Source organism: Motacilla alba, chromosome 1 (assembly GCF_015832195.1).
Source record: "Motacilla alba alba isolate MOTALB_02 chromosome 1, Motacilla_alba_V1.0_pri, whole genome shotgun sequence".
Lineage (NCBI taxonomy): Eukaryota > Metazoa > Chordata > Aves > Passeriformes > Motacillidae > Motacilla > Motacilla alba.
This window is the reverse complement of record NC_052016.1, coordinates 48,452,996-48,476,742: the sequence shown is the minus strand read 5'-3', so window position 1 is coordinate 48,476,742 and position 23,747 is coordinate 48,452,996. Positions and strand designations below refer to the sequence as shown.

General features: G+C 34.4%; 1 protein-coding gene across 7 annotated transcripts in view; it reads right to left on the bottom strand.

Annotated features, from left to right (window-relative positions):
* CNTN5 (contactin 5) overlaps window positions 1-23,747 on the bottom strand; it is a 600,552-nt gene that overhangs the window by 126,363 nt on the left and 450,442 nt on the right. For all 7 annotated transcript variants that reach the window (XM_038141215.1, XM_038141204.1, XM_038141258.1 and 4 more), the window contains 2 exons: window positions 16,120-16,222; window positions 596-777 (listed from right to left, as the gene is read on the bottom strand). In XM_038141215.1, the coding sequence (XP_037997143.1) occupies window positions 596-777; window positions 16,120-16,222 (285 nt within the window). The remainder of the gene's footprint in view (window positions 1-595; window positions 778-16,119; window positions 16,223-23,747) is intronic.

Sequence of the window (23,747 nt, the reverse complement as noted above, 5' to 3'; positions counted from 1 at the left end):
TTAATCTTTTATGGTCACTCAAAAAAATTTTTTACGTCTTGGAAAAAGTAGAAGACTTTTTGAAAATCAGAACTTTTGGAAATTGTGCATGCTTAGATTGAAAATTTTCAGGAAGAAATAAATCTTTCTCAAGGTCTCATTCCAATACAATGAACTTGACAAAGCTCAGCACCCAAGCATGTCACAGATAAAATGTTAATAAAAGCATGTTTATAATCTGAAAACATCTCCAGCATTGTTTTCTGGCAGATAATTCATGTTTAAGTTGCTTTTCATTGTTATATCCTAACAAAAAGAAATAGACTTTTAAAATTATAGCTATATTCTTTTATTTAAAAAAAAAACCCAAATCCCATGAGAAATTATATTTTAGTCAATTCTTTGAAGAAGTCAACATTATTTATGTTTCAGACCTTAATGCAATACTAAGGAATAATACTATATACCTTAGTTCAAAAGTATTGTTGGTATAAGGTGTCCAGTCTATAAATCAAGGTATCTTGATTCTGCTGAACCTTGGAATGCTTCACATGTGACCAAAGCCTTAAGTGTGGACAAAGCATTTCAGGACAATACTGTGCGCAGTTACACTTACTGTATACTTGTAGCTGTCCTCTGAAGACATTTCTTCCACGAGAGTTTTCAGCCTTACATTCGTACATTCCTGAGTCCTCTAGCTGCACATTAGGTATTTCAAGCACAGCTTGGGATTTTCTCAGGCGGGCTTTACTTGGATTATGACCATTAACCTTCCTCCAAGAGATTGTTGGAACAGGGCTGAAATATTTAGTAAAATTAATGTTAACACTCTTCCACTATTGAGAGTATAGATTCTGTTATCTGGTAGTTTAATAATCTAAGTAGCAATAAAACATAATCGCAATTAAGGTTCATATAATGGTTGATCTAGTTCATTTTCTATAGGGAATCCTTAATAAATGGACTGCTACACGGAATGTGTCTCTTTCATCCACAGGGAAGACTGTTTTTACTGAGATCAAATAAATCACTTGAAATCACTCTCTCCAGAGTTTCTTTAGCACTCTATGCTTTACTCCTGAAAGCTGCCACTCCATAGGCCAACAAAAATAACTTCAAAACTTGGATGAACTTAGCAAATTCCAAAACATCCCAATTTTCCTGCGATGAAACCGCAGTTCAGGTCAATCAATGAAAAGATGTGTCTAGGTGGGGAATTTCTTTTTTGGGCAAATTTAAGTGACCACAGGTTTGAAGATATTTATCTTATAATATTCTTCAAATTGCAAAACTGGTTGTGTGACAAGACATATTAATGGCACTGCTGTTCCTGTCTCACAGCCTTATACTCTTGCTTGTGGCAGCAGAAGGTTTTTTCACTGTAACTTGCTGTTCCACAGAGGTCTGTGAGGACCCTGGGTCATTTACATTCACACTTGGGAAAAAAATGCCTTAAATAGTGTTTGCACTCATAAAATTTCCTTTTTAGCTCAAAAACTCATCAGCCATTGTGCATCCAGGGGGCCTTATGGTACAGACATACATTTTTCTAAATATGGCAGGTATTTAAGAGGGAAAAAAAAAAAGAAAAAAACCAGAACTGTCAATAAAAACTATTTGATTTTGAACTGAAAACTGGACTGCTTCAGGTACTCCACAAGAAGCTCAGAGGACACCATAACAGAAAATGGAAACTTTGGAAAGACATATTTTGTATTTATTTCAAGTCTAAGTTTAGATATAAACACAGGACCTTGTGGCAGTTTAGATGAGGAAAAGCACTTCATAATAGTTCAAATTTATTCAGTTTAAATTCAAAACTGCTATGAATTGCTGTCATGATTTGCTGACTTTCACTTGCTGTGAATGTATGAAGTTTCATTAACAATATCACCTTTCTCTTAATATTTCAGGGTATCCAGTTTGAGACACAAAAAATAAGCATGTGACAAGCAAGTTCTGGTTATTCTTCAAGTAGTTAGAATCACATGCAATAATGTGAATTACTGCAGTTGTACTCAAACTTGCCGACAAGATGCTCCAAATTCTAGAACTTTATAGTGATTAAGACGATTCCCAAACTTGTACCTGATTATCAGAAGATTTGTCAAATTTTAACTCCTGAGTGCTACATATCACTGAATTTTATTGAGCCAATAATATCACTACCTTACAAAACCAACATATAGTCCCAATATGGAATTCATTTTAATACACCAGAAAGAGACTAGAATTATTTCCCTTATCAGTTTGCTGGACTGATTAATTAACCTGACAAAATGAACTTTATTGTGAGTGTGTATGTATTAATCTCTGACACATGGTTCCTGCAATATCTTGTTATTATTGCAAAATGATCTTTTATCACTGTCTGTCACAGAAGAAATATCTCTATGGAATTGGTTTAGTTTCTCCTTTCTAGACAAAACAGGCTGGTCTCTTTTCTCCCCAGCACTCTAATTATCTATATATTTTTCTTTTTATAAATGTTTTTTGATCATGTGATAGGGGTGGATCACGAGACCTGTTCTTTTTGGTTTTTTTCCTTCCCTCTATCACCATAGCAACTTTGTAGCTTTCTCATTTTTTAACCTTAAATTTATTTCTTGATGACTGATTTCAAATTTTGGTGTCTTGTGGGTGTGGTTTGAGGGCTTTTCTGCAGATTGTATGGTTCTGATTTATAAATATTTTTTCCTATAAGAAGTTATTTCACATACTTTTCAGTTAGAAGACCAAAAGAGCTTCCCAATCCTATCTGATTCAAGTACTTCAAAATGTTAAATGTTAAATATGAAGGATAAATAGGGAATTTTTTTCTGATGCAATTATGTTATTCCTTTCACATCTTTAACTACACATTTTATTTGCTATACTTTAATACCTGTACGTATATATCAGATGTAGTACAAATAACAATCTTAGTTTCTTTTTCTCCCTTCTTTAGCTCTCATATTTAATTTCTTATTGCACTCTTCATTCTGATATTCAAATTTAAACTCTTTATTGAGTGACTTGTGGAGATTGTGCAAGTCTTCTGTTTTTACATTCAGCTTAGAGAGTTAACTCCTTGTATGCTTGTCTTCTTTTTATATGGAATACAATTGTGTCATGATTTCTGGCTGCAAAACATCCACCATGGACAGATAAGAGTTTAATTGATCATTATTTATCACAACACAAGTCCACAGTAGGCATAGGAATTCTTTATGTTGGTACAGTGTAATAGGACTCAGCAACTGCTGCTTTATGACTGAAATGAGTGTGCAGATACACTTTATTTGGGACCTCAAGGGTGTCATGCTTTCTGCCTTTTGATAGTTATTTGGCCTTCAACCTTGCTTCCAGTAAAATCAGTGACAAAAATGCTTCTCTGTTGTCATGGAGGAAAATGGGTTCTGCTAAATAGCATTAGTAAAAGGATTTTTTTTGGTGGTGTATATTTCTGAGAAAAAGTCAAGATCTTATAAACCATGAAAATTGTCTCATTTAGCTGCTATAAGATTATTCTGAAATTCATGTATTTGGAAAGTTTTCTTTATATTGCATTTAACGATTTTTTAAAAATTTGCTTTTGTGTTTCCTGCTGCAAGTAAATGTGTGTAACATGGCAAAGGCAGAGGCAACTGGTTGTCTGGGTCATTAGGAAGCATATTTTAAAACAACTCAATTATTTCTTCATCAGTATGAGGTAGTAAGGGGATTTTTTTGAGGAGATAAAGTTACTTTAGCTGTGCAGATTTAATGATTCCAAAGGAAAGCACTCCCATTGTGCAAATCAGTATTTGCAGGCAACTTGTAGTTCTGTTTAATGAAGCCTATTTTCCTTGCATAACTCACAAGTGATATATGAATTTTACATCTGAAATACAAATATATCTATACCTATTTCTCCTCTGTGACTTCTGTGAGAATGAAATGAAACATATGAGTGAGAATGTGAAAGAATAAAATTGTGTGACTGTTCTAGAAAACTCCTAAAGTCCACCATAAAAGCTAACATATGCATATTTTTAATCTTTTCAAATGATCCACAGATTTTTGAAAAATAGAGTAACTGCAGAAGTATTTCTAGCATAAGTTTAATGTAATATGCATAATTACTTGTCACCCTGATTTTCTAAGACTTTGCTAAGCCTTCTGATGTTTGCATTCTTGTAACGAAATTTCTCACACACAGTTCTGTAAACAACTTATGTTTTGCATTCTTTCATAGAGGAGGACAGAATTGATGGACTCTTGGTCTGTCCAGTGTCATTGGAGAGGTGGCACTGTCACCCTCCAATCCACTGTCACTTTTGGAAAACTATAAATGTTGGAGTCAGAAAATAAAGGTCCCTCTTTTTTGTTCACCTGGAGAGCAGCAGTGTCCGTGTCGTCTTTTCGTGTCGTATTACGACAATTACTGAATCTTATTACCAATATAATCCATTTCTATTCTGGTCTCAGCAGATATTTATGGGAATACAGTTTCCTTGTTTATTGTAACATCATTCACAATCAGTTCCTGTGAATAAATTGATTTGAGTTTCATTTGAGTTCAAAGACAAGATTTCTCCTCACTTTTGGAAAGAATCCTGTGAATACTGCTGGCAAATCTTATTACCACCAAGAAAATCCCTACTTGATTTCAGAAATACCATCTTTAAACTTGTCATTAAACTAGACTGAAATAAAAACCCTAAGTGGTCCCTGGTGACTGTGATAGACATTACTGTGGGCTTGTACATTTTGAATTTGAAGAAAATATGAGTTACAATTTTACTTTTGCATTTAGAAGAGAATATAAGAGTTGGTTTTCAGCAGTATATTTTTTGAGATTACTGCTGTTGAATTAGTTGGAATTCTTCGCAAGTTTCAATAAAATATAGAAATAAACGTGTTTTAAAAATTATTGGAAGCTGTTCTTCTTCCTGTCAATTTCATATGTGAAAGAATTTTATGACATGCCTAAAGTACATGTTTATTTTGGGAAACTATGAGGTAGAAATAGGAATAATGTCAGAAATTTAAAATACCCTTTCCTTGGATCTGAGCTCTTAGGATTTCAAGAATAGTTTAAATAGGAATGCATAGATTACTTTTTCTGTACTTGGTTGGTACAGATTGATGTGAAATTTTGAAATATTTTATCTACTATGGTAATTTCAATTCCGCTACACTTGATTTCTCTTTGCCATGCATCACTATTCTGAGCTGCGTCTTCAAACCCACAGGTGCACATCATAATATATCTTGAAAACCTCTGCATGCCAATGAGGACTAGAAAAAAACACTTTTTTTTCTTATGCCCTCCTGTCTTGCAACTGAATTAAACATCTTTAATTATTATAGGATAATTATGAGGGCTAAAATGCTGAGGACTATAGTGTAATTCTCTCTGTCAGATGGTTTCCAGGAATGCCTATCAACCACGGACATCTACCTCTAGAATGTCCCATACAAATCTGTTCAGAGTTTTATGAGACACAATAACTACTTGTCCTTTCATTTGATTTTTAAAATATAGTTAGTGCATGAAATACAGCAGTCGTGATTATAGTGATTTAAAAATTAAAAGAGAATAGAAGCAAATGATGATGATCTTGAAGCCAGTGTGCAGGTACAAGTCCAGGTCTGCAAGTCTCTTCAACAGAGGACCATGACTATGCTAAAAATATCTATTGCATATATGAGTGTCATGTATTAATGTGGACATGCCACCACTTATCACCACTGTTAGCTTGTTCTTTATGGCACAGAGCAAGGACAGTGCCTGCTTGGCTGCATATCCAGCTCCACAGCATTCTCTTCACACTTTAAATTATGGCATTTTAGAGCATCTCTAGCATGTAAAATAGTGCCATGTATAAAGATGACTTATTTTCTGTAATGGTTCATTATTTGCAGTGAATTATACTCCACAGTTCCTCTTTACTGGTTGATCAGAGACAAAACTGATGTCTCAATCTCCACACTTAACAATTCAACAGCTAAATTTAGATAATGTAGCTGTCCAATCACCTAAGTTAGGTGATATAACCAACAGTTTTGGTGATTTAAATTTTTTTCCAAATTCTTAAATTTGAGTTAATCATGAACAAATGAGTCACATGATGAAGGTGTAATCAAATGAGACCACAATAGAAAAGGTATTGGTTTGACAGAAGTGAGGAGAGTGGAAAAGCTATTCTACAGCCTTTTGGGTTTGCATTTAAAAGTTAGGTAATGGTATTCACTCTTGATGAAATGGCAATAGCAAAGGTAAAAATTTAATACGAAAAAGCTGAACATCTCTTCCTATGTATTCAGCGTTGTCCTCATTGAAAAACTCCATATTGTATTCCTGCTATCACAGGATTGTGAATGGTATTTATATGGTGGGACTGGGGAGGTGTTGAGCCACCATATCTATTAGAAATTATGGAAATATGCTCTGGTTTTCCCTCAGATAACCAGTAACCATTTTTTCTAGTCTCTGTATCACACCCTACCTCAGCATGTGGCTGGGGGTATTCTGAAGTGGACATTCTTCTAAAAAGTATTAAAGACATGACAGGTAAATTATCACCAGCCTGTGACTTGATCAAGGCTGTTGAGAAGAGGCATCTGAAACAACTTGAAAAGCAAAAGACATATATGATACCTACTATTTTACTAAAGGGGATAATACCTGAAGAATCCATGATTTTAAGAGACAATGCTTTGAAGCAGAAAATTTCTTTGAAAAGATGACATATTTGGGAGGTGTTCATACAGATCTTCAGGGTCACAGTACTGCAACAGAACTGTATTTATTTGCCTTGTGTTATTTTATAACTGAACTTTAGTGTCATTTTTCTCTCCTAAGTTTTGCCCAGGCAGATTTTCTTTAGCTAGCACATTGATCTAGGATGTCCTGACTCTGCTGTACAGGTATGAACAGCGTACGTGTGCAGATAAGGAGAATCAGGAAGACTAGTTACAATGAGTCCAAAAATCCCAAAAAATCGTGACATATCATCCATGAGGATGTAAATGCAAATAAATCTAGAATATCTTAAGAGTGCAAGATGGCTTTGAACCTGCTGGTCAGACAAAGAGTTTGAAGATAATGAGTGTGATGATTTCCAGAAGTGCTGCATTTAAGGCTCTTGTGCCATAGTATCATAGATATTTATATTTCTTTGTGGCAAATCCTGAAAAAAACATAACAGTGGTAACTGTGGTGACCTTCTCCTGAGAAATGCTAGATTTTTTTTCCTTCTGATCATCCCAGACTCTGACATAGAGAGAAAGTCTACACATATACTTCTGGATAGTAAGTTTGGAATACTAATTAAAAAAAAACCAAAACCAAACCAACTTTAAACTTACAGCAAAGCTGCAAAGCTGTGCAAGTTACTGAACACAGTTTTTACTAACATTTATAAATTTTCTTCAAGGGTTCTGAGAGAGAAAGAAAAGGGATTGGTAATATTGCTTCTTCAAGAGTGATATTCTCCTGACAGGGACTCAGTTTGGTAGGTTTTTCTCCCACTTCCAGTACGCCATGCAGTAAAAGTAATCAAATTAAAGTTTTAGAGTGAGGCAGAATGAGGCCTGGGAATGCTACTTGAGATTTACTGAAGAATCTTTATTACATTGCTATGAATGATTGCAATATCTGTAACAATATTACAAAGTCTATTTAAAAACAAGTCCACTTAGAAGAAAACAGAAATAATCCATCCTGAAAATCTAGAACAAAATCAAGTCTTGCTCTGGCACTTTATAACAGAAATACTTATTCAACATGAGCTGAAAATGAACTTGAATCTGATGAAAGTCTTAGAAATATTTATTTGATAAAAAAATTGTGCTATCAAAAGGGAAAAAAAAGGAAAAAAAAAAAAAGAGAGTCCTGGATCTATTTTGTCATATAAACAAACTCAACTTAAAGATCTCATGTCTGCATTTAAAAAGGTTCCTTCCTCTCGTCACAAGCTTATCTTGAGGGGAAAGCACATCCCTACTTACAACATTGACAAATGTTCTGCAGAGAGTGTTTATTTCCTTCTTGCAAGTATTTTGTTATCAATAAAATTTAAAAGTGGCTTCCACAGCTTCCAGATCTGGCATCTGATAGAATTAATAAAATATTTTTACAGTAGAGAGAACTGGTGTCAAGGGACATGGAGTAATGTGATTTTTTGTCTGATGTAACTTAGAAACAAGTATTTCTATATCATTTTTTGTATCTATCATTTACGGTGGATAATGAGACTAGATTAATACTCTGTGGCATGGTTTCTCTGTTTTAAAAAAGAGAAACCAGTCAATTCATGTCTCTGTGACCTGTAGATGAAAAATAGAACATCATGCTAAACCTTGGTTTTTTGATGGAAGAGGCAAATTACTATCTGTGGACTTCTACACTGTGAATTAGCTTGAGGCTTGAAAATGCAAATTTATTAGCATGCCTTGTTCCCACAGTAATTCTGCTATATGTAGGAAAATGACCAAAAATTTCAATTCAAGTTCCAACAACGAATTGGGTGTATAGCCAAGATAGAATGATTTGTCGTGTTATCTTTAATATCAAAGGTGTTTCTGTGTGCCACCACTATTGTGGGAAGAGAAAGGAACTGTTTTGTGCTCATGGAAAAGTACAAGTAGCTTAATATTTCCAAAAAGACAATAACTAAGCAAATTCCAGGGCTGAATAGCTATTCCATGATCTATCAGAATCCTTAGCAAAGAGGCACTCCCTGAGAAGATTCATACAGTTGTCCAAGGAAAAGATAGCTTATCCTCAGGGAGAAAAGTACAGATCTGCTGACATATCCCAAATACATTGACAACAGAACCGTCATAACTGTCATACTTCGCTCTAAAAACAATGAAGCCTGATTTATATCCCAGATGATGTTGTCCTTTTTGTTTTTGTGTATGCATATATACATATGTATATATACACATGCATATATATATATATATACATATATATACACACATATATATACACACCAATAAAGCATGCTCCATTCCCAGGTTTATACCTGCTAATACTCCTCTGCTGCTTGCTGCCTTGACTGCTCACTCATGCCAAAGCCCCTGGGTTTCAATGCAATGCAGTTAACAGAGGCTAATTTTGAGTATCACCAGCACACTAGCTCTGCTACTCTTTAGCACAACACCAGAGCTGAAGAAAGACGTAGATTCATGCTGATAACAAGGAGACTTAGGTTAGATTAGAGACTGGTCCCAGAATAGAAATCCTCATGAGAACTTTTCTGGCACTAGATTACTGGGAAGGGGTCTGGTTACAGGAACATCTTGTCTGGTTCTCTTAACAGTTCATAAAAGGACATGTCTTCTGCCAGGTCTGCAGGAAGAATCTTGGAAGACCTGTTCAGAAATATTCAAGACCAATAGGTAATACTGAATTTGCCAAAATAAGTCAACTAAAGGACAGAAATCAAAGAGAAATATGTGCAAAACATGGCTGATGGTTTTTTAACTGGTGGTCTGAAGGTAAAAACCCTTATTTTACAGATTTGAAGAGCAGAGAGGGTTAAAGTCAGTCTTTTGAAGTTAGAAAACAATGGTGCAATGCTGGAATCTTCTATTCCCCTGTGCGTAGAGACCAGATGGATAAGTGCATGTGCTAGATAGAGAAATGTGCAACCTGACTCATTATAAAATTATTGTTTGTGAACTTCTTGTTCCTCCAAAAATATCATATAATTATGTGGCAGATGAAGAAAAAAAAGGAATCAGGTACAGTGTAACCTCTGACCAAAGATTCATTCCTGAGTGCCTTTAACCTTCTTTTCTGAAATTATTCTCTTCATCATTGATATTTGCCATATCTCACTGAAACAGCCCCTTAAAACGTGGACTTATAAAGCCTATCTTTTTGTACCTGCAAAAATGTTTGCAATATCTAGAAAACTGCTTCATAGCCATTACCCTTTGTCATTGGCTCAATGAGCCACACCAGCAAAAAATAACTTCTTCTGAAACTTCACGCAATTCTATACAGTTACAATCAAATGCTCTTCACCAGACCATAAAGATTTTTATTTGGCCCCTCTGATCTTTGCTCAGGTACTGTACTCACTTATCCAAACACTTTGCCTTTATTTCTGCATATTGAAAAATATTTAGTATGCTCTCTCTACCTAGATTAATAGAATGATTTGAGTTGGAAGGAAACAAAGATTATTGAGTTCCAACCCCACTGAAATGGGCAGGGAGACCTTCCTCTAGACCAGATTGCTCAGAGCCCCATCCAACCTCGCCTTAAACACTTCCAGAATGGTGCATCCTCCACAGGTATATAGTTTGCAATGAAAATATTGATAGTGACATGAAACAAATGATAGCATTTCTAATAAAATCTTGAAGATCAATTAGAAAAATTAGAGAAGTCTGGTAAAAGGAAAACAGGCGCAGAAGGTAACAAAAATACTAGATTTAGCAGATTTAAAACTTTGAGACATGTATTAATTTGAATTGATTCAGAGTTCATTGTTTCAATAGAACATTTTTGAATGTTTCTTAGATTAAAAGTCATAAATTTCATTAATTTGTGTGACTTAAATATATGTAGCTTCACCTTCTTCTTATCTCATTTCATTTAGAAAGCAAGATATTTAAAAGGATTTTCAGCTGAGTTCTTGCAAGCCCTACTACATATGGGATGATTGTTTACAACTGAGCTATAAATCCCTTCCAAACTATTGCATTAATAATAGAATTATTAATGCAATATTAAATATGAAAAATTAACAACATACCTATCAAAACTGCCTCATTGTACTTCAGTAATAAAATAAATAAATATTGTTAATTTTTTCTTATCATTAAGTATATTTCAAAACAAAAACATAGTTTTGACATTGCCAAAATGAAATAACCTAGCATTTAAAAAGAATGTTGGTATATTATGTGTATGTTATCATTGTTCAGAAATAACATAAGCATAAAATAGTCTCACAAAAATACAGAAAAACAAGCAAATGAGTCATAAAAAATGTCTGCCACCACTGTTGTTTATTGATGCTTTTGATTCAAACATCTATGTGTTGATCTGTGTGGTTCAAAAATAACCATAGTATAAATAAAGAGATGCATAAAGCTCTTTTTTGTTTATTTTTTTTTAAGAAAAATAATCCTTTTGGCAGTCTATACAGCCCTTATTTTAAGAGCAAAGATTGAAAACTCTGGTAATCTACAAGTATTGCTATACCCCAGATCTTGTAATTTGTTTTAATGAGAAATAAAATACGATTATTCACTCAAAATTGGCTCCTGGCACTATCATAATACAAATTCGATTTTTTTTTTCTGACTACAGCCAGAAAACCAATGAAATGTGACTTTTATATGGAAAATAAAATAGAAGTCTGGTGTAATGCACAAACAAAAATGCACTAAGGAAAAGGCTGACGTGTGAGGGTCAGGTAGGGTGTGTGCATAATACACAGTTTAAAATTTAAAAATCTGTGTGAAAGAGTTTGAGTAGAATTATTCATATAGAAGAAAGAAGACAACTTAAGGTTATATGCCAGAAAGAATAATAAAGGGAAAAAAAGAAAGATGTTTCTGACACTTGAACTTTTCTTGCTTTCCTCTGCAGCCAAGGGTCTGGGCTCATTGAAGAGGGCAGGAATTTACAGCTTTTCATGACAGCTTGGACAAACCAGTCCTGTATCATTTCTCAAACTATGAAAACTTGTTCATTTTGAGGCTTCAAAATAAAAAGTAGATTTCCATCTATGCCTGCCTTTAAGTCCTGTATTTAAAATAATAGTGTTAAAATTACTTATGACATAAGTAAGGAAGAGCTGAAGGATGCTTGGATGGCTGTCACCAAAGTGCTTCATTAATGAATGTGTCATATAGTGGGGATGGAATTCAGAGTCCTTTTGCATGTCATCAGCATTAATTTCATCTCTTTCTAATGGGCAGCTAAACAAAGGCACCAGAATTATTTCTTTGAATGAAGAACATGAAAAAAGAAAATAAAGAACAGACCAGTTGCCTCTAGATATGTTCCTGAAAGCAAAGTCAGTAACAATTGAGAGAAAATTAAAATGGCAACCTGCTGTCACAGAAAGCACTGTCTTAAAAGTTGCATTTCTGGAGAAGGAAAAGCCAAGAATGCTGTAATTTGTGCAAAAGTGTCACCTAGGAAAATGATATCTTCCTCACCAGAACTTTTCTGAACAACAAGGTCATGATCTGTCTCTCTGATTTACATAAGAAATCTAAGGTCTGACACTGAAATGGACATAAAAAATAAGGATTATGTGGACTACAAACAGAAACCTCATTACCCATTAGCTTGTTTATTAGTTTTACAAAAAAAAAATTAGCTTGTCTTTTTAAATAAGAGAAGACACAAGCACTGAAAACTGTTACTCAAAAGCAAACATTAACATATTGCTGTTTAGGATTATTTTCATTATTTTAGATATTTTGAATTCTTCCATTCAGATTTTTTTTTTCTTTTTCTTTTCAATTATTTATTTTAACAACATTTTATGTAAATACTACTCACGATGTAGCAATTCTGCAAATTAAAAAGAAGTATTTTTGTTATTGTGAAAAGTTTAAAATAAATGGAAAATGTTAATACCTTGTTATTGCGAGTGCTTTTTGCAGCATTTTTTAAAAAATATGATCCCCTGTTTTGTTAAGGAAGAAAAAAATTCAAGTATTTCTAATGGAAATAATGTAATTAAATGGGTGGCAGAAAACATATCTGTATGCTATATATAGGTACATATATGAAATATAGATGTCACTGAAACATAAGTTGTTGTGTAGACGTGGTAGTGAATATGCCCATAAAAGCATCCTTGGGCCAGCATATATATACAACACAAAAGGTCAGTAATTGCAAAATGCACACTCTGAAATATAGACAGTATTATTTGGCTCCTCTGTTTTTCATTTCTTGTTAAACCTCAGCATTAAATCACTGATTTATGCAGTGATTTCTTAGACAATGACTGATGCTTATGATAAGAATTGTTATCTAGTGCAAATTAGATAATCTTGAGACATTTCACTCCTGCATTACTTTGAATTCTTTAGCAGTTACCAAGTCTTTTTGTAAGTGGCATCAGGAACATAATATTTTCACTTGTAACTGAATCAGCTACATATTACTTGGGTCAGAATAAAATCCTTCTCAGAAAATTTATCTTCGTGAAGCAATTAGGATATTTTACTTTAGTTTGAAGACAAAAGCTTCAGAGCTTCAATTTATTTAATTCTTTTAGCTATAGTGACTGACAGTGCTAACTAAACATTATTAATAAATCATTAATCAGTAACTAAAGACTAGGATCTTCCTAGAATACTTGCCAAATGCCTACTTCAGGAAATCTCAGTGGAACATTTGTCATTCTCACAATTACAGTGGAGAGAGCAGAGTGTTTCGGACAGCTAAATTAAAGCATGAGAAAACCATCAGCATGTTGGTTTTAAGATGAATAAACCCAGCGTTATTTACAATAAGAATTCAAAATATCAAGTTTCAAAATACTAAATAAAAAAGGAACAAATTTGTTGTTGATACAGTTTAGCAAATGGGACCCGTGGCAATGTAACAAGCAGCAACCCCTACAGGGCATTAGGAACAAGAAATGGGGACAAAAAAAAGAAAATTATGAAAATGAATAGGAAATTTGATGCATTTCTACTTCTCACCTCAGCCTCCAGGTTTCAAATCGTGCCTGAAATGTCATTCATGTAATTATTACCATATCAAGTTGAAAGCAATTTCAGCTCAGCTGATTTGATTGTGCATTAATGGCTGGGAAAAGAAGATAAGGAATGTGCATGGTAAAAATAGCTGCCCATTACTATAGCAGCACATGGGGTCTTATTAGGTAACCTTAAATTCATTGGTCATTCAGGTGGTCCTGATTTTTTTCTTTAAAGATTAATGCCAAGTAAAAAAGAGGAAATAACCTAATTGAAGTTAGTTAATCTCCTTCCTGTCAACTTCACCCTCCTTTTTGAATAATGATTGAATCTTTTTGAGAGAGTTTACTAAATCTCACGATGCTGAAGACAGAAGGTATCAGTAGGTCTGCTTCTTGCCCTTCAGTGATGGTTGCAGAGGACAATGTGTGTCATACCTCCTTTTCATCAGAAAGTTGACTTGTAATCTGTAAGCAACTGCAATTTAATTCCAGCAAAATGAGGAAAATAAGAAGTAATATGTTGGTTACTTCTTCAGCCATAGCCTAGAGTCTAAAAGGGCCTCACTGCCAATTATTGACTTGGCAGTATTTCTGACAGGAGAGAGCCTGGAGCCATCAGCCTTTTTTCATTTATTTCAGCATCTCGGGGAATCTCTCTGTTTACTGTTTTACTGTCCTCTGTCAAGTACCTCTTTCCTCATTTTTACTGTGTAAAACAAGAATTATGTTCTACCCTACAAAAGTTCTTGTCTCACATTTGTTTTCTAAACTACTGCTTACATTTATGTTGGGACTGAATTAGCAAAAGCTTCTGTCGCTAATGGCTCCCTTCATGTGGCCTGTGGTCTCCCAGCTTTTGTTTGGACTGGTTTGGCTATGTCCGGTTTCTTCATCAAATTCACTGAACCTAAATAGATACAACTGAAAAACTTTGTCATAATTTCTCTTTAATTATTTGTGTATAATTTCTGTTGACCTGCACACTAAGAACATCTCGGCATTGGTCAAACATGAAAAAACAGTAAGAAGGGAGTAATTTTCAGACATATATCATCCAGTCAGTAATTAGCAACTGTTAAGAGAAAAATCTGAACAGAAAAAAATCCAGTGACCAGTGACACATGAAGATCAAAAGGACTAGAAAACATTTTAAAAGTCCTCTCAGGTAGTAGAGACAGGCTTTGAAAAGTCATTCTGGAAAACCAGACCTGCTGAACAAGCTGGAGGAATGATCCTCAGGAAAACAGGCTTTTGTCTAAAAACCCCTAACCTCCTATGTTTTGCTCCTCCTTAGGTAAATAAGAAGAATTTGTATGCAAGATATAGTATTTCTCAGACTTACTCTTTTGTGAAATTCCTCCAAAGGAGTTACAAAGACAAATCCTTCCCTTATTTTTTAATCATGGCCATGCTGTAAGAAATTTTTATGTTTTTTGATAAGCCATGAACTATAAAAGCAAGCAGGGTATATGATATTTAACAGCATAACTTTGGAGACTATGGGGAAGATGTCCAAAAAAACATCATTATGAAAAGGACCTGGAAAGAATTCAATACAGTGAGATTTTTTTTTTAACACATCAGGCAGATTTTGATGAGATATTTTTGAAAGAACCCTACATGTTATAATTTTTTATATGTCTCTAGAGAAATATCAATGAAGGTACATCTGTTTTTAGCAGCATAAATGTGAAGAAGAAAGAATCTCTTTGAATCACCAGAAATGACTCTTAGTTCTGTCTGTCTGTATACTAACACTGCCGTTCTTATTCTTGAGAACAATTATAATAGTAGCTTGAGTAACTAATAGTAACTGCCACCACAAACCTGAAATGTTATCATTTTCATCCTATATTCTGTTATCAGAATATTGTATAGAAGTAATTTTACTTTCAGTTTCTCATACCTCCTCTCCCTAAACTCTGTAATCTACAAACATATAGAAACCCCTTGACATGAATAGCAAACACCCATTCTGTACTAGTACTATTAGGCCAGGTAGAAACTACAGAGTGGGCACTGCCCCAAAGTGAGTTAGGACATGATCAAGACACCATGGTCTTAGCTTTGTGCATAAATTATTAATATGGGGAGGGGAGAAAAACTCTATTAATGTTTGTTTATTCTCCAAATATGACATTTTTACAGGAAAAAGTCTAATTTGCTGGTTTATAGTATCCCTGTGAATGAATGGGTGCGAGTCTGGTAAAACTTTCATTAAAAAACCTTTCTGCTTTTTGTTTAAGTGATTGATACTTTTCATTTTGACAGAGACACTGTTAACTTGACTGAATTCCTGACTACAGAAATGGATGGGCAGGGAGTTCATAAATAGCTACTTAGTCAATTGGTTATTTTGAGAGTGCAATAAGGACTATCTGTAAAAAAAAAAATCCAGCAAAATAATGAAACCACAAATCAAGCATGTCTCATCTTAATAAACAATGATATCTAATTAGAAAGAATCTTTACTTACTTTCCAAGTGCAAAACACTCCATCTTAACAGTAGTTCCCCTTGCAGCTGTAACTGTGTAAGGAAAATGGACTTCAATTTTTGGTTCATATTCCCCCATCACACCTGGAAAATAACGAATGTTTAAAATATGAAATATCATCAGTTTTCCTTTATCACAGAAAGACCCGTGGCCTGGTGTGGTCTTCAGGGCAGCCAGGACAAGGGTGAGAGATGGAGAAATTTTGACTCCGTGTTTCAGAAGGCTGGTTTATTATATTATGATGTATATTATATTAAAAAATACGACACTAAAACTATACTAAAAGAACAAAGAGAAAGATGCATCAGAAGGCAAGACAGGAATAGAATGGAATGTATAACAAAGTCTTGTGACTCCCAGAGAGTCTGACCCAGCTGCATCCTTGATTGGTCATTAAGTAGAAACATCCAACATTGACCAATCAAGGAAGCACCTGTTGCATTCTACAGCAGCAGTTAGTAATTTGTTTACATTTTGAAGCTGAGGCCTCACAGCTTCTCAGGAGAAGAAAATCCCGACAAAGGAATTCTCATAAAAATGTCGTGGTGACAGCCTGGTTTTAGAATCTGCCCAGCAATAAAGCCGGCAGTTGATGGAGATAGCCTCACTTGACCTGATGTGCTGTGCCCAGGTGCAGTATATATATACTAAAATGCTCTTCAGTTTACCAGCAGCACAACATTGAGCTTAAAAAAAGGATTTATTTTTTGAAACTTGGATTAATATTTAAATTTTTAAAAATTAAAATGGGCAATAAAATAGAAGAGTGAGAATTTTCATGGACCAAATCTTTGTTTACCAGCACATTCACAATTAGACAAATAAATCAACATGTCATGCTGTGTTTGACTGAGGACCTTGTAAGCTCAGAGAAAAACCCTCAAATTATGTAGGAGCATTTGTGTACACAGATACAAACATAGATATGTAGACATAAAAATTCCAGTTATGTAATTTTCAGTGAGACTTTCAATTTGGAAGATGATTTCTTTTCAGGACAATGCTTTAAGTACTGTAAGATAGCATTCTAGGAAATAGGGAAAAATTCAAGAGTGGGAAAATATAAAAGTGGAAATCAATAAAGTTATCTCAGATTTGATGTAGAGTGATTGACAACTTTGGAGAATCACAAGAGATTAGGAAATGAGAAATCAGTAAGGAAATGGAGCTATGTTTTATAGAGTGTGGTGAGACATTTGTGTTTGATTCCACTTGGAGAAAATATCGTAATAAGCATAGAAGGAGAAGAATATGACTCTAACAGCTGTGTTTGATTAGACGGAATTTGGGCTATGGGGGTAAGAAATACTTGGGAGCAAAAGGCTGTATTTAAAAAAGTAAGAATGGTTCAGATTTTTAGATGAGGAAAATGGAATAAAATCTGACTTGTTGAAAAAGTAGCAACAAGACAAATCTAAATCTATAAAATCAGTCAAGTTTCTCCAAAAAACTCTAAAGCAAGCAAATAGAAACAAGAGATGAAAAGGCAGGAGAAAAAAGAGATCTCTTATGTGAGGAAGAAAAGAAATGAGCGTAAGAAGAAACATGGAAGCAGAGGAGTACAAGATTTACAGCTGAGAGAATAATAGTTGGCAGAGATAAATGAAAAAACAACCCACAACCTGCTAGAGCACAAAACAATACATAAAACTGGAATTGTAAAACATATATTCCTAGCCTTCAAATGTTCCTTATGGGGCTCAGGAATTTCCAGTGGGGCTGTGCTCTCATTTTCCAACCATCACTCAGGCCCCTGAAAAAACTTGGTTCTGGAGGAAGAACATATACATTTGAAAGTTTCATCAGGGGTTTAAGTCCAATTAGAAAATCTAAATGTGTCTCATAAGTGAATCAAATGACAGAAAAAGAAAGAATAAAAAGCTTTTATTTCAAATAATGTAATTCTATAAATATTTCTATAGGTGGCAGATTTCTTTATAAGAAATTATCCTGCAAGTATTATGTGTGCTAAAAATATTGACCCATTTCCTCCAAGACATGACTAAATCAGTATTGTGACATTGCTTTTTGAACCCTCTTTTTTTAATAGGGAAAAACCCCAGGGTATTAAAATAAAGCCAGGCCATCAAAAAATGGTAGTCAACTAAAATTTACCTTAGCCTAGACTGAAGTGATTGCTAGTATAATATGTAATAAAAATGCATTCCCACTGTATTGTAATACATCAATAAATTTATAATTTAGTTACACTCTATGTATCTTTGTTTACTGTTTTCTGATTTTTTTTGTGCATATGAATACTAGTTTCTGATTTATCTCAGTTAACCAATTACATGGTTTTACAAGATATCTATCATATCTCCTTTCAAATATATCTTTAACAGACTGAAAAACCCCAGACCATTAAACCTTCCTTAAAAAGAATCTTTAATAAACATTCCTAGTGCCCATGTAGCACCTCTTCAAATTCCATTCTCTCACTTTGAGATGTGAAGGTGAGAACTGCTCAACAATAATGAAGATGTAGATCTTCCTATCACTCTATTTATTTCCTTAGAGTTTTTTGGTTTTTTTACAAAATTCAGGTCTATTTGCTGTTTTGTACTTGAGCTGATGTTCGTACACCGTGGCACCCTAATGTCTTTACTGATAATATCTAATAAAGGTATTACTTCTCTGGTCATTTTGCTTCCAGATAGTTTATTGATTGAATAGTGAAGTCCCAGATAAGTCTTAACTAACAATCTCTCAGTTCTCCAAACTGTTCAGGTACTCATACAATAGGTGGATTTTTTTCTAATATATTTTTAATTGAAAATGGGGCCGTACTTCAGCTCCCCCAAGAATTTAGTTTCCTCAGCCTTTGATGGGTAACCCTGTAAAGAACTATGTGAAATGCAAGCAGCTTGGCCATTTCTGTTGGTATTTTCTCAGACTCTTTAGGAAAGCTGTATACAGACTGAAGCACAATTTCCCTGGTCAAAATCTGTGTTGGTATACGACTGTGTGGTAAGACTACTGTATGATAAGGTGCTGAATACAATCTGAATGATCATACTTTTTCTATGTATTTTCTATCAACATAGAAGTCAGACCTAGTGGTCGGTCATTCCTCAGATGTTCTTAGGAGTCCCTTTTTTGAAAAAAAAAAAATAAATCTTTTCTACCCATCTTCTTCTAGTCCTGAGGCTCAGTGAATGAAAACAGTACATCCTCTTTCCTTCCATACAGAAGTTGGGCCTTGGGACTTTGTCACATTTGTAGTGTGAATATTTCCTCTAAGACTTCTTCTATGTAACTTCAATTACAAGAACATCAGTCCTGATGGAGGAATATCCTACGTTCCCTTGTAGTGAGTACTGCTGAAAATAGTGCATTTAGGTTTTATGATGGAGCCTTATATTCCTAAGGTGTTTCATTTAAATCTCTGACTTCTGCTGACTGTTCACACTCACTGACAGGTTTTGTGCTTCAATGAAACTAAAAATGGGGTGGTTTTGCTTTCAGGTAAGGCTTTGTTCAGGAAAGTAATTGTGTTGTTACATAGTATTCAACAGTTGCTTTTTTAGATCTGAATAAGAACAGAACTTACAATTGGATTAAATTATTCTTGCCTTTAAAATAATACAGTACATCTGTACCCATCTGAGGGACAATCTTATCTTTCAGATCCCTTGTTTTTAACTTACCCTTTGGTGCGTGCAATCTGTACATGTACTGAATGCTGTTTGCATGTCATGCCATCATTTCATACTCTTAATGAAATGCTGATTGACTGATGCTTTGCACCACGTCCTGCTCTTCTGGGTTATTGCTACCCTAGCAAGTGACACGCCTGCAGCAACTGGCAGGAAATATATAAAAATTACTGAATAATTGCTTGGTATCCCTATGAAAATTAGGAAACAAAAGTCTATTATTGCAGAAGGATATTTTTCATCCTTATTATTTATGATCTTTGAGACCATGAAGGCCATTACAGTTGTATAGATATTAAGGGAGTTGCTAAGGCCTTACCTTCCCATATTACACTATAATTGCTCTGCTATAGCTGTGATGCCTCTAGGCTCTTTAGCTTTCTAGCTTCTGTTTTGGTCACTATGAGTCAGGGATGGCAAAACAATCATCCCCTGCATTTTCATGAAGATTTTTGTTCATTTGTGTTAAATGCTAAAAGGAATCTGAACTTTTAAAAAATATTCAGGTTTTGAGCTACATGCACTGGAATCAATCTCTCTCAGGCTTATATACATGACTCTCTTACAGAGGTTTAGCTAGGGCTATAAAAAATCCTCTCGTCATTTTTTATACCCAGTTATCAAACATGAAATACAACAATAAATAAAATTGATCAGCAGAGAATAAAAGCATAATATATGATTTTCAAGTGGCTAACAAATCACAGAACTCATGTGGTTTGGTCACTATAGAGCAATGGGATGCTTTTCTCAATGCTGCTGTGCTCTGCCTTCCCATGAAAAAAATCCTTTCTGAAAATCCTTTACTTTTCAAGGTCTGACCCCCATTGTTCACTATTTTTTAGGCTAATTTCTTAGATTGCTAGACTCCCTACTTCCCAAGCTTTGTTGTTCACCTGAGTTCAGATCTGGGTATAAAATACTGAATTTGTGATTGATATGAAACATACATCTTCAAATAAATCTAGTAAACCATATCTTGAAATTTGGTCTGGAATTAGAAATGGGTTTATAAGGCAAACTTTGTTTGTTTAAGTACATTTATCCCTGGCCTTCACTCTGAATGACCTCTGAAAGGTCATTCCACCTTAAATTTTCCAGTGTTTGGGTCTCTGCCCTTTCAGGCAGGGTCTTCTTGGCTGGGCGAGATTTAAAAACTAACAATCCTTTTGTTCTGCCTCTGATTACCAAAGAAGACAATGATTTAAAGGATTGAGCATATCACAGGACAAAGCACAGTTTAACCTTGTTAGAATCAATGGCTTGTTAGTCACCCAGCCAGAAAAGGACTTCAATATTTATAAAAGAGATCTCTCCTTCAGATTTTTTTTACAATGATGCAGTTATCACAAAGTAGTTGTTCTCCAACCCAAGTACAGAAAAAAGTATTCAGCAAATCAGGTTTACTTTTAATAAGGAATTTTATTTAACAAGTTTTTTCCTCTAACTTTACTGTAAATCTGTGACTTGAGTTCTACACTCTGCTACTCAATGTTTTATGAACACTAAGCTATAATGTCTGCATTTCATTTTTCTATTAAAAAAAAGAGATGACATAACAATGTGATAAATATTGATTTTGAGGAACTTACATATCAGAGGAACAGATGTAATAAAATTTCAAACATTTACAGATATTACTGCAGCTAAAATTCTTTACATTATCCACTAGGGGCCATTTAATGGAAATGGAGAATGGAATAAAGAAGAAAGATCACTTTCTGATTTTCAGTCCTTTCAGCTAAGAACAAGAGAAAGAGCTACAGACAGGATATCAGACATTATTGCTTTTCAAAGGACTGCTCTACCTCTTCATTTAGCCTGCCAATCTATGACTTATACACCCTCAGATGAAGAGTGTAGAAAAACCGCAGTACCCATACAATAAGAAGCTTTTCCTTCATGGGGCCAAAAAGAATTTGATTGCTGAGAAATCATGACCCATCCTCTTATTCAGACGTGTAGAGACTGATCTTAATCTTCCAGATTAACTATCCTCTTGCATGTCCCAAAACATGAAGGCTTCCTAAATCCTTTCAGCTAAAGTGATTTGTGTCTGTTACACATTCTTTCAGCAATAGCTCTTTAACTTCCTTTGGGGACTAATTTTGAATGGAACAGGTTACAGGCAGTGCTTGAATAAGTGGCTGATAAACATGTAAGACAGTAGACAGAAAATATTCTAAGATTCCTGGCTAAATGTCATCAGAATGCTCATGAGAAAATGAAAGACAAATATTTCCTGCACCCAGGAGAAAGATTAGGCATGGATTGATACTTGCCATTATTTTGTTAACAAATGATAAAACCCTCCCAGCTCTGTGCCTAAGAATGCTCATCTGAGAGGTTTGCATGAAGAAGTCCCCAATCTTAATCAGATTGTGCAGGAATGTTAACATAGTTTTCTTATATACTGGATAAAGCTCTAAAGAAAAAAATTAATTTAGATTCTTACTAGTTTACATCTTCCTCTCAGTTTCTGGGAAACATCTTGAGGTGTGATAAATTTATCCTGCTGCATAGGAATTTTTAAATAATTTTTTCAGATCAAAAATTGAGTATCCTACCACAATGTAATGATGATCTGTTGTGTGAATATGTATCTAAGCACAAGAAAATTTTGTCTAAGAAACTGCTTACAGAATGTTCATGTATAATTTCTTCTTCTATCTATAACCTGTGATGAAATCTAAGGTTGTCTAAGGTGTGGGTCCCTTTGTGGCAAATGAATATTTAGCACTTTCCCTGAAGACCTGTACTGTTAAATGTCTTCAGAAATTTGTTTGGAGAGACTTGAAAACACAAATTTACAATGACAGTAAATTGACAGCACAAACTGAATTAATTCAAGTATAATGACAATACCCACCATTGTATCCAGTCTGCAGCAGCGATTTTAAATGAACTGGGAAGAATTTATTGACTCACCTGCCATTAATCTTATTCTAAATGGAAGGACCAGCACCTGCTGTAAGTCCCTAGAAATTTACTGTGGAATGGTTGTTTTAAGGTAACAGTCCACAGCATTCCTTCCACTGAAACATCTCTCAGCCAGGTTTCAAGCTATAAATTTATAATTTGAGAAGCCCTGAAAATGCTCATGTGAAATTACATTCTGTAATGTGCTGAACTGAGCACTAAACCAAATTAATACTAAAGTGACAACATTGTTTTCCTATGTTAGAGAGCAAATCCAATTGTATATCACTGGATGGAAAGAGGTCGTTACTGGAATATATCCTAATATGGAAGAAAAATTGGTAATTCAGTGTCTGGAAAAATATCATAATAAATACAGCACAAGAAGAGAAGAAAGTCTCGTTTAAAACTGAGGAATAAGATGTTCATGTATTCCTAATTTTAGAGGAATAAATGTGAAAGAAAGTCACATTTAGCAGAAAAAAAGCATTTAAAGTTTAAACATAACTTTACTCTCACCACTTCATAATCCATATTTTACTCATACTTGATTTCATTAGTTGATCAGTTGCACTGAACTCTGAACTCTGGAAAGCCCTTTCTAGAAATAATATTGCTATCTTGAAATATATTATTAATAACTCTTAAAAGTATGCATGTTGTACATACAAATGAGCTTTGTGCCTCTCTTAAACATCAGAATCAACCAAAAGCATTTAATTTTCAGTTGAAAACAGGTGTTTTATGAATGAATAAAGGAAACTGAGTCCAAACCCTAAAAACACAAAAGCAATGAGATAGTCTCAGAATAAGCAATGAGGGAAATATTGATATATTATTTAGTTCTTCAAATGAGAGACCAAAATTTCTAGAGTACAAATTGGGCCGCAGAGGTTTCTGTTCATCTTTGTTTGAAGATGTTGAGCAGACTATGACCGAGTCTGCAGTGTTTTTCTGTGTAGAAAAGCCTTTAGTGAGTAATAAGCTAGACTTCATCAATTTCCCACATATTTTTAAAATGGTATCTAAG